Raw genomic sequence first — 12,501 nt, forward strand, 5'->3', positions numbered from 1 at the left:
CAATCAATCAATTTGAACTCAATTTAATTGAATATTATACCTCACCTAGGGCTTGACAACTTTTAAGTTTGTAACTTCTTTTTGATCATGGTTTGAATAAAAAATAACTGTTTATACATGAAATATGCAAATTTCACACTGACAATTTCGACACTGCACAATATTTAATTTGAGACAAAATTTCTAGGAAAAAAATCAATGTAAGATCTGTTCAGTACCATAAGCCCTGAATAATTTATATGGCTACAAAACAAGATAACATACTGAATACACAACATAATATTTTCTTTAAACCCAGTGATCGGGAAGGACGTGCGCCCTGCGCCTATAGCGCATATTGACCAGAAATGGCGCATAGAGTGACAAATGTAAGCGCCCACGTGGCGCACGATATTTTTCACATCGTTTCGAAACGTTTAGATATCGTCAAGTGGATTTCCGATCGTGTTCCGTGCCACCATGTGTGTGTACACAACTGTATAATGTTCCTCCAATCATAGGAGCACCTATATATTTTTGGGACGTCTCGAGTGTTTTCCTATGGTAATAGAACCATGCGGTTAAACGTCTCGGGTGTTTTCCTATGGTAATAATAGAACCATGCGGTCTAACTGATAACCCAAAAAACGTAATTAACCATCATTCATGATATAATTTTTTATAAACAACTTTAAATTTGTGAAATTTGGCTATTACAGACGAGATTTAACTCTAATAATAATCTTTTAATTTAGTTTAGCTTGCTATTATTTCGATTGAAAACCCCGAAGGCTTTTTATGAATATAGTTTTTGTCTCCATAAAAGGCGCTTAACTGTCCTTGTCATTTTTTGGTCTTTGGCTCGTTTTGACATTTTGTTAACATGACTTCAGCGAATTATTGTTTTGTTCTATCAATTAATAGTACTCTCTACTGTTAATCTTGTCATCGTGATGAAGTAATAATAATAATACAAGAAGTGCAGAGGAAGTGCCTGAAATGTCCTCTAATACGGAACGTCTGGAATAAGTATGGTATCGACGAAGACCCAAATTTAATGTTAAAAAAAAACAAAAAAAAAACATGAACATGAACAAGCCAATGCAACAGTACCAGTTTAAACATTGTAAATACAGATTATCTTTAATACTGTCCGTTTTGGAAAAAGTTTTGTATATTCATTGAAATTACAGAATCACAGGAACAATACTATCCATGATATTATTTTAAATCATATAGGTAAAAACCAACACCTCTTTGCCAAAAAACAATGCTACTTTTTATTTTTTTACAGAAGTCAATTCAAATGGCCCACTCATTTGACAACATGGCCCATTATTTTTTAAAATGGCCCATTGAATTTATTTTTGAGGGGCCCTGGGCCCATAGTGAAAAAAACCTTCCAGATCACTGTAAACCAAAACTTGTTTAATGCAATTTTGCCAAGTTTAATATTGGAATAATCAACTAATATTTTGACATTAATATTGAGCCTTCCCACAATAAAATTAGCATTCATCTGAAAGTATAACTAAAGGAAGATTTGTCCCTAATATATATCATTATCCATAGATGAAAATTAATTTTTATTTCATATCTTAAATGACTAAAAAATGTAATTATTTCTAAACATACACAATCATATTACAATACTTTCAAGTAAAATGCAAAATATTGAAACAAAATGTTGACCTTTTATAATTTATTCTAAAATGTTTAGCCCACTTTATTGATATTCTGTTGATAATAAATGGATTTTTACATCAAATTAAAAAAAAAACTAATAAATTATCTCCCTTGGCTTTACCATTGATCCAAGTTTATTGGTTTCATTGGTAAAATATTGTTAGTTCCCTTAAAAGGCAGGTATTTATAAATTGAAAAATTAGGTAATGATGAAATATTTCCTTTTTGATGCAATTCAAGATGAAAGTTATCATAGGAAAGTAGTTAGTTGCCCATATCTATTTGAATTTGTACTGGATTTATAAAAGTTATTGACTTGTTTATTAATATTTCATGAACAGTGAATGTCTGACTGCTTGCATTTGTTAACATGCTAATAAATTTGTTACACTCATTTTTCAGTTTTCCTTTAGTTACTTGTCCCATAACTTAATTGACTATCAGTAATTATTGTTTTTTAATAGGTTCTGTAGTAAAAATGGTCATGGTGAGTAGATGGTATATCTATCAGACAAAGAAACTTGACTTTACTTTTATTTGCACACACAAAAAAACCGTGTAAACAGTCAGTACACTATGGTTTTCAAAATATTACAGCAGCAGTATGATTTCGGGACAATTACAGTACTGAACAATACTTTATAAAACTGTACACAAGCCAATTCCACAAAGCATTTGATAATGATGGTTAAAGAAAGATAACTCTAACCCATTTAATAGAAAAAAAACTGACTTACTTGTCTTCTCCAAGGACAACACCAAAACCAACATGCTCTACTCTTTTTAAATTAGGATTGTACCATCCAGTCTTCTGTGCCGCTGAGTATAATATATCAAAATGTGTACCCTGTAAAATATTGCTTTCACATGTATATACACAACATGTTTAGTATGATGTCCATTATCACTGAACTAGTATACATTTTTGTTTAGGGGTCAGCTGAAGCACACCTCCGGGTGCGGGATTATCTCTCTGCATTGAAGACCCATTGGTGGCCTTCGGCTGTTATCTGCTCTTTGGTGGGTTTGTTGTCTCTTTGACACATTCCCCATTTCCATTCTCAATTTTACACAACATGTTTACTATGTGGCATAACAAAAAATACTTTTTATTGTGCCACATATTCTTTCTTTATCCTTTTAAACCTAAATAGTGCTTGAATGAAAGATGAAAATCAATAAATTTAGATGCTATATCAGAAATTAAGACCCATTTTTCAAACAAAGCTACGGACTGAACTGTTTAAAACATGAAGAACAAGAATGTGTCCTCAGTACACGAATGCCCCACTCGCACTATCATTTTCTATGTTCAGTGGACCGTGAAATTGGGGTAAAATCTCTAATTTGGCATTAAAATTAGAAAGATCATATCATAAGGAACATGTGTACCAAGTTTGAAGTCGATTGGACTTCAACTTCATCAAAAACTACCTCGACCAAAAACTTTAACCTGAAGCGGACGAACGAACGAACGAACGAACAGACGGACGGACGAACGAACAGACGCACAGACCAGAAAACATAATGCCCCTCTACTGTCGTAGGTGAGTGGGGCATAAAAATGACTAAGAAGCAAGTACAACAGTAATATTTCATTTGTTCACTCTTGATTTTAAAATTGAGAACTTGATATGACAAAAAGTTATTCCCTATTGGCAAAAACAGTCCCAAAAAAAGCTGAACAATTTATTTTTGACTGGGGAATTAGACATACTTTACTATACAAAGAGATAATGCATTTTTTAAATTCATTTTAAAAGTTAAATTTATTGAATGGAGTACTATACCATAATGTTGTTGTCACAGATTATTCAATTGTACAATTTAAAATTTAAATCAAATATTGGTATTGTTATATAACTGAGTATACAGACTTACCTGTCCTGCATCCACTACATAAATCAGCCAATCACCATTCTCATCAAACAGACGATTCTTTATAGCAGCCATGTCAGATGTGTCATATGTAAAGCCCCCATCAGATTTCACTAATGTCAATGGCACAGAACAGCCAGGTGCAAACATGATTTTTCTTCCATCTTCAACAAGTGTCAGATCTGAAAAAAGTTATTATTCTTATATATGTTCTAATGCCAAAGGTTGTGTTATTTGGTTGTTAAGCCCCAAAAAATTAGTAAATCTAAGGCCAATTTATTTAGAGTTGAAATAATATAGCATGCAAATTAAGAGTTTAAATGCCCTACTTGCAAAATCTGTTTAGTTGTTTGCCGCAAATAAATTGTCAAATTCGTGTTCACTGATTTGACTCACATTTTCAAATTTGATTTTATATAACATTCTTTAACATATATCCAAATTATAAAAAGTCTTAAACAAACAGTTTACAATGCAAAAATATTTACTCACTTTTGTCGTCTAATTCCTGAACAATATTTGGCATCATTTTATGATAATAAGATTCTCCCCTTTCAACAATAGTTACTCCAAGTCTGTCATATACTTTCTTGAATTCTACAAAATAAAAAAACTTGTACTATTTCAAAGGTCGTGTAACAATAATCAATTCAAGTATACAACCTTTCATATGTCATTGAGATTATTTTCGTAGAATTTAACAAATATTTCATCTCTGAAGTGAGGGAACTTGTCTTTTAAAATATGCATTAAAGGACTAAATAGGAACTTGTATAAATATTTGTTGTTGATAAATATATCTTCTTAGCCTGCACAAGTGCATTTATTAGTCTGTCCATATCTGAAAAGAACGAGTTTGACATACACAAAATTTATAGTTTTATTTTCATCTGATAGTACTGTAAACCAACTTATTTTCGCAACGATTTATTTTCGCGACTATCGCGAGTAGAAAAATAACGCGAAAATAAATCGTCGCGATTATATAAATCTTGGATCTATCCTTATCAAACTAAATCAAGTAAATTAGAAAATTGCGAAATTAAATAGCCGTGAAGTTGACTAGAAAGAGGAAAACGTGAAATAAATTATCCGCGAAAATAAGTTGGTTTACAGTATGTAAAAGCCTAGTACAGTGCACAATCTTACTCTTTGCCAATGAATGATATTTCAAGCAGTTTCTTTTATGTATATGTTTGTTTATTGATCTTTAATGTAGCACAAAATGTAAAAAGAAAAGGTCATACAAATATAGTTCATGGTAAGTGTGATATCTGATTAGATAGCAGACTTTCAGGACTGTGAATCCAAATATTTATGTATGCAGATCATATCAAGGCTCTTTCATATATGCTATCAGTAGAAGTGTACTGGTCAGGAATAAGGAATCACATAACATTGTGAAATTTAAATGCAATATCTTTAGTTACTACATTTTAGTAAACACTGACCCTATTTGAGAACAATTAATCTTGAGAACAATCAGATTAATGGCATGGCCTGCAGCCTTATGGTAATCACTGACAAACAAACCAATAGAACAAATAAATTATTCCATGTTTGTGGAAGTCAAAAAGACAATAAGTCAGGAATCTGGTGTTGAGTAGATGTCATTTGTTGATGTGGTTCATAAGTGTTTCTAACTCCTCGGTTTTTTTTATATACCGGTAGATTAGAAAGTTGGTTCCGTTTGAATGGTTTTACATATTGCTGTTTGGTGTGAGCCAAGGCTTAGTGTTGAAACCGTACTTTGACCTATAATGGTTTACTTTTACAAATTGAGACTTGGATGGAGAGTTGTCTCATTGGCTCTCATACCACATCTTCTTATATCTACTAACTATTATATCGACTACAGTTGTGAAAAGATCAAGTAAGTTCTACCAGTCAGGTAGAAGTGATTCAAGTACAAGACCACTTACCATCTAGGACTCAACACAAAATCACCTTAAAATATTACCTATATTTGTATGTCTCAGAATTAATCATGTTTATCATTAAAGAAATTTTACCAATTCTGGATACATCACAAATTAAGTTCCAAGCCTTAATATGACTATCCTCATAATTCTGTAGTTTAACAACAGCCTCATAAGCTCTCTTCTTGAATTCTTCATCATTATCAAACCTCACTTTGGATTCCTTTAAATGTTAAAATAAACTGTGAAATCTGTTTTAACTGTATATCATTAGAGCATCTAAGGTGACAAATCCTTTTAAAGATATAAGTGCAAAAAAAAAATCCAGTATTCATGGTCATTCTTATTGAAATGGCTGTTTTAAGTCATTTAGATTACATATGTTTGAAGTACCTTTTTGCTATGTATATTTTTGAGGGACAGCCAACAGTCTAAAATATATTGTTCAAGCTTTCTTTCTGTGAAATGTGCCAAGTTATCAGACAATTGTGATGTTGCAAAATAGAAATTCAACTCTATGTAAAACTCCACAGAATAGTATTACAACAGATGCAACTGCTTTCAATTCTATTTTTCAGTTATAAACAAACTTTTTTTTAAATCTCAGTACTGACAAATAAGGAATTTAATATAAAGCAATAAGAAATGAATATCATGACAAAAAATTTACACCAAGAATTAACCAGATGTTCTGCAGGGCGCAGCTTTATACATCCGCAGTGGTCGAACCCTGAACAGTTTGGGCAAGTCTGGACACAACTTTCAAGCTTGATACAGCTCTGAACTTTGTTTGTGATTAAGTAGTTGACACATCATAGGTTTCTGACACAGAATGAATGTGGTCTAAGAACTGAAACTTAAAAACTTAAATTTTTTTTAAATTGGACATTTACCTATTATGGTACAATACCCAAAATCTAAATACATGGTTAGCTTCAGCATATCATAGAACCCCAAGAATTCAATTTTTGATGAAATCAAATAATGTTCAATTTTAGACCCTTTAGACCTCAATGTGGACCAATTTGATAACCGGGCCCAAATATTAAAAATCTAAATACATGGTTAGATTCAGGATATTGAACAACCCCTTATATTCAATTTTTGTTGAAATCAAACAAAGTTTAATTTTGACCCTTTGGACCTTAATGTAGACCAATTTGAAAATGGTACAATAATGTGCAATTGAATATAATAATTTTGGACCCCCCTTTTGGACCAACTTGAAAACTGGGCCCATAATCAAAAATCTAAGTACATGTATAGATTCAGCATATCAAAGAACCCCAAGAATTCAATTTTTGTTAAAATCAAGCTAAGTTTAATTTTGACCCCTTGGACCTTAATGTAGACCAATTTGAAAACAGGACCAAAAATTAAGAATCTGAATACACGGTTAGATTTGGCATATCAAAGAACCCAATAATTCATTTTTTGGACCCTTTTGGCCCCTAATTCCTAAACTGTTTGGACCAAAACTCCCAAAATCAATCCCAACCTTCCTTTTGTGGTCACAAACCTTGTGTTAAAATTTCATAGATTTCTATTTACTTTTACTAAAGTTATTGTGCAAAAACCAAGAAAAATGCTTATTTTGGCCCTTTTTTTGGCCTTTGATTTTCAAACTGTTGAGACCAAAACTCCCAAAATCAATCCCAACCTTCCTTTTGTGGTCATAAACCTTATATTATAATGTCAAAGATTTCTGTTTACTTATACTAAAGTTATTGTGCGAAAACCAAGAAAAATGCTTATTTGGGCCCTTTTTTTGGCCCCTAATTCCTAAACTGTTGGGACCATAACTCCCAAAATCAATCCTAACCTTCCTTTTATGGTCATAAACCTTGTGTTTAAATTTCATAGATTTCTATTTACTTATACTAACGTTATGGTGCAAAAACCAAGAAAAATGCTTATTTGGGTCCCTTTTTGGCCCCTAATTCCTAAACTGTTGGGACCTAAATTCCCAAAATCAATACCAACCTTCCTTTTGTAGTCATTAACATTGTGTTTAAATTTCATTGATTGCTATTTACTTAAACTAAAGTTATTGTGCGAAAACCAAGAATAATGCTTATTTGGGCCCTTTTTTGGCCCCTAATTCCTAAACTGTTGAAACCAAAACTCCCAAAATCAATCCCAACCGTTCTTTTGTGGTCATAAACCTTGTGTCAAAATTTCATAGATTTCTATTAACTTAAACTAAAGTTATAGTGCGAAAACCAAGAAAATGCTTATTTGGGCCCTTTTTGGCCCCTAATTCCTAAAATGTTGGGACCAAAACTCCCAAAATCAATCCTAACCTTCCTTTTATGGTCATAAACCTTGTGATTAAATTTCATAGATTTCTATATACTTATACCAAAGTTAGAGTGTGAAAACCAAATGTCTTAGGACGACGACGCCAACGCCATACCATTATACGACCAAAAAATATTCAATTTTTGCGGTCGTATAAAAACAGCAAAATTTCCTTAAAATTACCAATTCAGGGGCAGCAACCCAACAACAGGTTGTCAGATTCATCTGAAAATTCCAGGGCAAGTAGATCTGGACCTGATAAACAATTCTATACCTGTCAGATTTGCTCTAAATGCTTTGGATTCAGAGATATAAGCCAAAATCTACATTTTACCCCTATGTTCTATTTTTAGCCATGGCAGCCATCTTTGATGGTTGGCCAGGTTACCAGACACATTTTTTAAACTAGATACCCCAATGATGATTGTGGCCAAAACATTTGGCCCTGTGGTTTCAGAGGAGAAGATTTTTGTAAAAGTTTACGACGGACAACAGACGCCTGACGCCAAGTGATGAGAATAGCTCACTTGGCCCTCTGGACCAGGTGAGCTAATAAAAACAAGTATGAATGGATGGGTTTCACAAAATGACAAACTGTGCAAGCTTTAATTTACCTTGTAGAACTTCTGCAGGTCACCTATAGGTGGTGACACTGTAGCATAATTTGGAAACTTGTCTTGTAAATGGGCAATCAACATTCCAAACTGTGTTCCCCAGTCTCCAAGATGGTTTAATCTGAGCACATCATGCCCTACCCATTCTAAAAGACGACAAATACTCTCTCCAATAATGGTGGATCTGAAATAAAATTAAAGGTGCCTACAATAGTTCCGGTACATACAAAGCATCCTTGACAATTAGCCCTTACAATACATTTTCAAATTATGCACATTCATTCCAAAATCTCAAATTAATCCAGTATTGTTGCAGACTCTTTGTTTACTTGGCTTTAACATGTGTTTTTCTTATGGTGTTTACACATTTATTCTTGTAGCTGTTCACAAATTTTTTATCAGATCAAACAACTTTGACAAGTTTTATCATGCATGACGTTGTTCATTCTGTGGTTTCATCCTTCATGTGATAGGCAAAGTTGAACGATGAATTCAAACGTTTAATGAAATATAAATTATTAAAGAATTGTATTCAGACTTCAGCAAAACAACAAAATCAAATATCTACAAAAATTGGATTCTCCCTAATTCCATTAATTGGTGTCCTCATAAATAAATGAATCTGTGGAAGTCCATTGGTTGTTACTTTGAGCAGCAATCGTATGCAAAATATCCAGAAATAAATCAGTTTCATGAGTATTTACCTAGGATAAATTATATTTTTTGATAGAAGCTAAAAATATTAAAACATGTAAAAGTGATACCTTAAATGGCCAACATGCATTTCTTTGGCAATATTTGGTGATGAAAAATCAACAATAGGATGTTTCTTTACTCGTATAAATGGTGGTCGTACTCCGTTGTTGAGCAACTCGCTCATTTGCTCTGCTACATAGGATTTGTTCAAAAAGATGTTTATAAATCCTGGTCCACACACTTCAAGCTATAATAATGAATAATGTATTAAATGACTATAAACAAAGTTAAAATTACCAATGGGCACCCTTCAGCAGTATTCAGAACTTGTTGGGACTGCTTGCCTGATTTTGTGTTTGTTTGTAATTTGAATTTCAAAAACAAAAAATTGAAATAACTTGAAAGTCTTTCTTTTTTTATTATCAATGAGCTTTATATGTTTTGGAGATTAGTGTGAAGTCCATTTTCGATGAATTAGTTTACATTATTATCAAGGATATATTCTTCTGACGTTTCAGTCTTGTTTAAATCACGTTCTAGAATTATTTCTAAAATATGTGATACAAGTGGAAAATATCAATGAATTTAAAAAATGTTATACTCAAACTTAACTCTATGAAAAAATGGGTATTTCCAATGAGTAGTTTTTGAGTAATCAATTTTTCAAATTTTATTACCAATCAAGTCAGTGTTTTTAGCCAAAATTTTGAGAAAATGGGTTAGGGATACAAAAAAATGATTTTACAAGAAACATGTACATCCCACATCCCTTTTTTCTTTTCAAATTTCTTTGATATGGTTTTTTTTCAATCATTTATAACAAAGAAGTTGAAAAAATATGCAATTTGTACTTAAAATGGAGAAAAATCACAAATTCACAAAATTGGCAACATGGTAAATTTGACACAAAAAGCATCAAAATATGATAAAACTTTCTTATATTAACACCTACCTATATTTTTTTTTATTTCAAATTTATTCAGATTGGTCCCCTTCATTGTCAATGAAAGTATGACAAAAAGTTTAATTGTGGAAATGTGATTTTTTAAATGATTATAGCCCAAAAATAGGTAAAATTTGATGAAAAAGGGAAAATCATCAAAGTTGGGTATTTTCAAAGGGCTGTATCAAAAAAAGAAGTGCACCATCATATGATTTTTTCTTCACCACCTATTTTTTTTAATCATGTAAACCCAAAAAACAGGTTTAGAAAAAAAGTTTAATTCTAGAAATTTTTGGCTCCTCAGAGGTGTACATCCTTAAATTGCAAGCTGAAGCCCCACCTCTAGGTGCCCAAATTTCATTGTTGTGTTGAAGACTCATTGGTGTCCCTGGGCTTTTTACTTCTCTGTGGTCAGGTTGTTGTCTCTTTGACACATTCCCTGTTTCCATTTTCCATTTTATTTTATATGATGATAATAAATAATGTTAATAAATAATGTTTCAATTTTCATCTGTATTTCATACCTTTTCAAAATACTGTGTTTCTGGCATATTTTGCATAATAGCATCAGCAATTTGTCTGGGATTTGTGTTTACTCCTTGACTTTTCAACATCTAAAATGAAATAAAACTTTTCTTTAATCTTTCAATTATCTAAAGTAATGCATTACAAGATAAGCAGAGTTTTAAATAACAGATGTTAATTATCTGATATTGTTTTACATCTCCCCTTTTTTAATAATATTGTATTTATATTGTTTTATAGGTAAAGTTTATTCCTTCAGTGTATGTTTACTTTTTTTTTATTAATGAGTTAAGCCATTTCAATTGATATTCTATCGTGTGTCTTCCTATGTTGTAATGTTACAGTACTATTTCAGGTTATGATAAAGGATGGCACATATTAAAATGTTTAAATTGTTGCATTTGTTTGTCCTAAGTCAGGAACCTGTTGTTCAGTGTCTTTTGTTTATGTGGTTCACGAGTGCTTCTCGTTCCTTGTGTTCGGTACTTACTTCACTGTTAATTTTTACTGAATCATTAAGTGTGTACTTTATTGATTTTTGTCAGTTTTTTTTACCCAATAATTTTCTTGGAACTGTACATATAGCTTACTCTTTAGTATGGCGTTCATTATCACTGAACTAGTATATATATTTGTTTAGGGGCCAGCTGAAGGACGCCTCCAGGTGCGGGAATTTCTCGTTGCATTCAAGACCTGTTGGTGACCTTCTGCTGTTGTTTGCTCTATGGTCGGGTTGTTGTCTCTTTGAGACATTCCCCATTTCCATTTTCAATTTTACTGAGCTATATTGGTTTTGCTCATTATTGAAGGATGTACACTTACCTAGAGTTGCCAAATCTACATTGGCTGGTTGTGGTGGCCTGTTGTCTCATTGACAATCCTACCAAATCTTGTTATATTTCAAATAGACCTAACTAAATTTTTACTAAACAATTTTCTGTATCTACATTAATTGCATATGATGCTTAATTTAGTCCTTTTCAGTGCTATGTACTTACTTGACTTATATTCATGGCAGCATTACATTGGTAGTCATTCTTCATGGTGTGTTTTCCTTTCTGGATTGCTACAGGGGGATTCTCTAGGTCAGGGAAGGTCTTACGTATAGCTAGTCCAAACACATCGTCTATTATACCAATCAAACTAACCATGTTCTGTCTACCTTTAGTTTTCTCACCATCAATATTCTATAATTAAATGAGCTTCAGTTCCAGTTTTTCATACAATATCACAATCTATGAAAATGATGCAACTTTCCACAATCCACACAAAAAATGAATTTGCACAGTATGTCAAATGAGTTATGCTTGTACAGTACACCCTACATACATGACATAAAGACGCAGTAAATTTTCATTTCTACTTAGTACAGACTACAGTCAGCCTACAGGGGTACTACTTGTACAAGTAATTTTTATTTACTTGAAGAAGTAAATATCAATGTATACTTATACATTGTATAAGTAAATTTGTAGGATACTTCTACAAGTGTATTTTATTTACTTGTATAGGTAAAAAAAAAAATGGGCTTAATTTTATATATGTCCCTTAGACATTCAGATTTTTTTACTTATACCAGTGTAAGTAAAAATGTTATTCTATCTTCTTTTCTTAAATTCATAGGATTTCTTTGCTCTAATAGAATTTTTTATTGTCTGTCCTTTGCAGATGTCTTGGATATTAATAATACAGAATAAAGAATGAATTTAATTTATAGACTTTTGTTCACTGGTTGAATAACAATTATATGATTACAATGTTTTTTTGTATTGACCTTTTATATTATGGTAGGCATTTTTGTTTTATATTTTATTTTAGTATTTGAATCTAACACAGTGTATGTTTTATGATTTTGTCTTTGATTTGTTTTAATTACTATGCTGAATATACAGCGACTTAGAGTAATTTCTATTTTCTATATAGGGCGCTCTATAAATTTTCATTATTATTATTATATATA

At 31.8% G+C, this 12,501-nt stretch overlaps 1 protein-coding gene across 1 annotated transcript in view; it reads right to left on the reverse strand.

The window, feature by feature from the left end:
* Nucleotides 1-12,501, reverse strand: part of LOC139486744 (arginine--tRNA ligase, cytoplasmic-like) — a 116,326-nt gene that overhangs the window by 98,241 nt on the left and 5,584 nt on the right. The window contains exons 3-10 of the mRNA XM_071271676.1: nucleotides 11,540-11,728; nucleotides 10,541-10,630; nucleotides 9,142-9,320; nucleotides 8,378-8,561; nucleotides 5,556-5,685; nucleotides 4,036-4,140; nucleotides 3,547-3,725; nucleotides 2,403-2,512 (exon numbers count right to left, since the gene is read on the reverse strand). Coding sequence (XP_071127777.1) covers nucleotides 2,403-2,512; nucleotides 3,547-3,725; nucleotides 4,036-4,140; nucleotides 5,556-5,685; nucleotides 8,378-8,561; nucleotides 9,142-9,320; nucleotides 10,541-10,630; nucleotides 11,540-11,728 — 1,166 coding nt within the window. The remainder of the gene's footprint in view (nucleotides 1-2,402; nucleotides 2,513-3,546; nucleotides 3,726-4,035; nucleotides 4,141-5,555; nucleotides 5,686-8,377; nucleotides 8,562-9,141; nucleotides 9,321-10,540; nucleotides 10,631-11,539; nucleotides 11,729-12,501) is intronic.

Source organism: Mytilus edulis, chromosome 8, assembly GCF_963676685.1.
Source record: "Mytilus edulis chromosome 8, xbMytEdul2.2, whole genome shotgun sequence".
Lineage (NCBI taxonomy): Eukaryota > Metazoa > Mollusca > Bivalvia > Mytilida > Mytilidae > Mytilus > Mytilus edulis.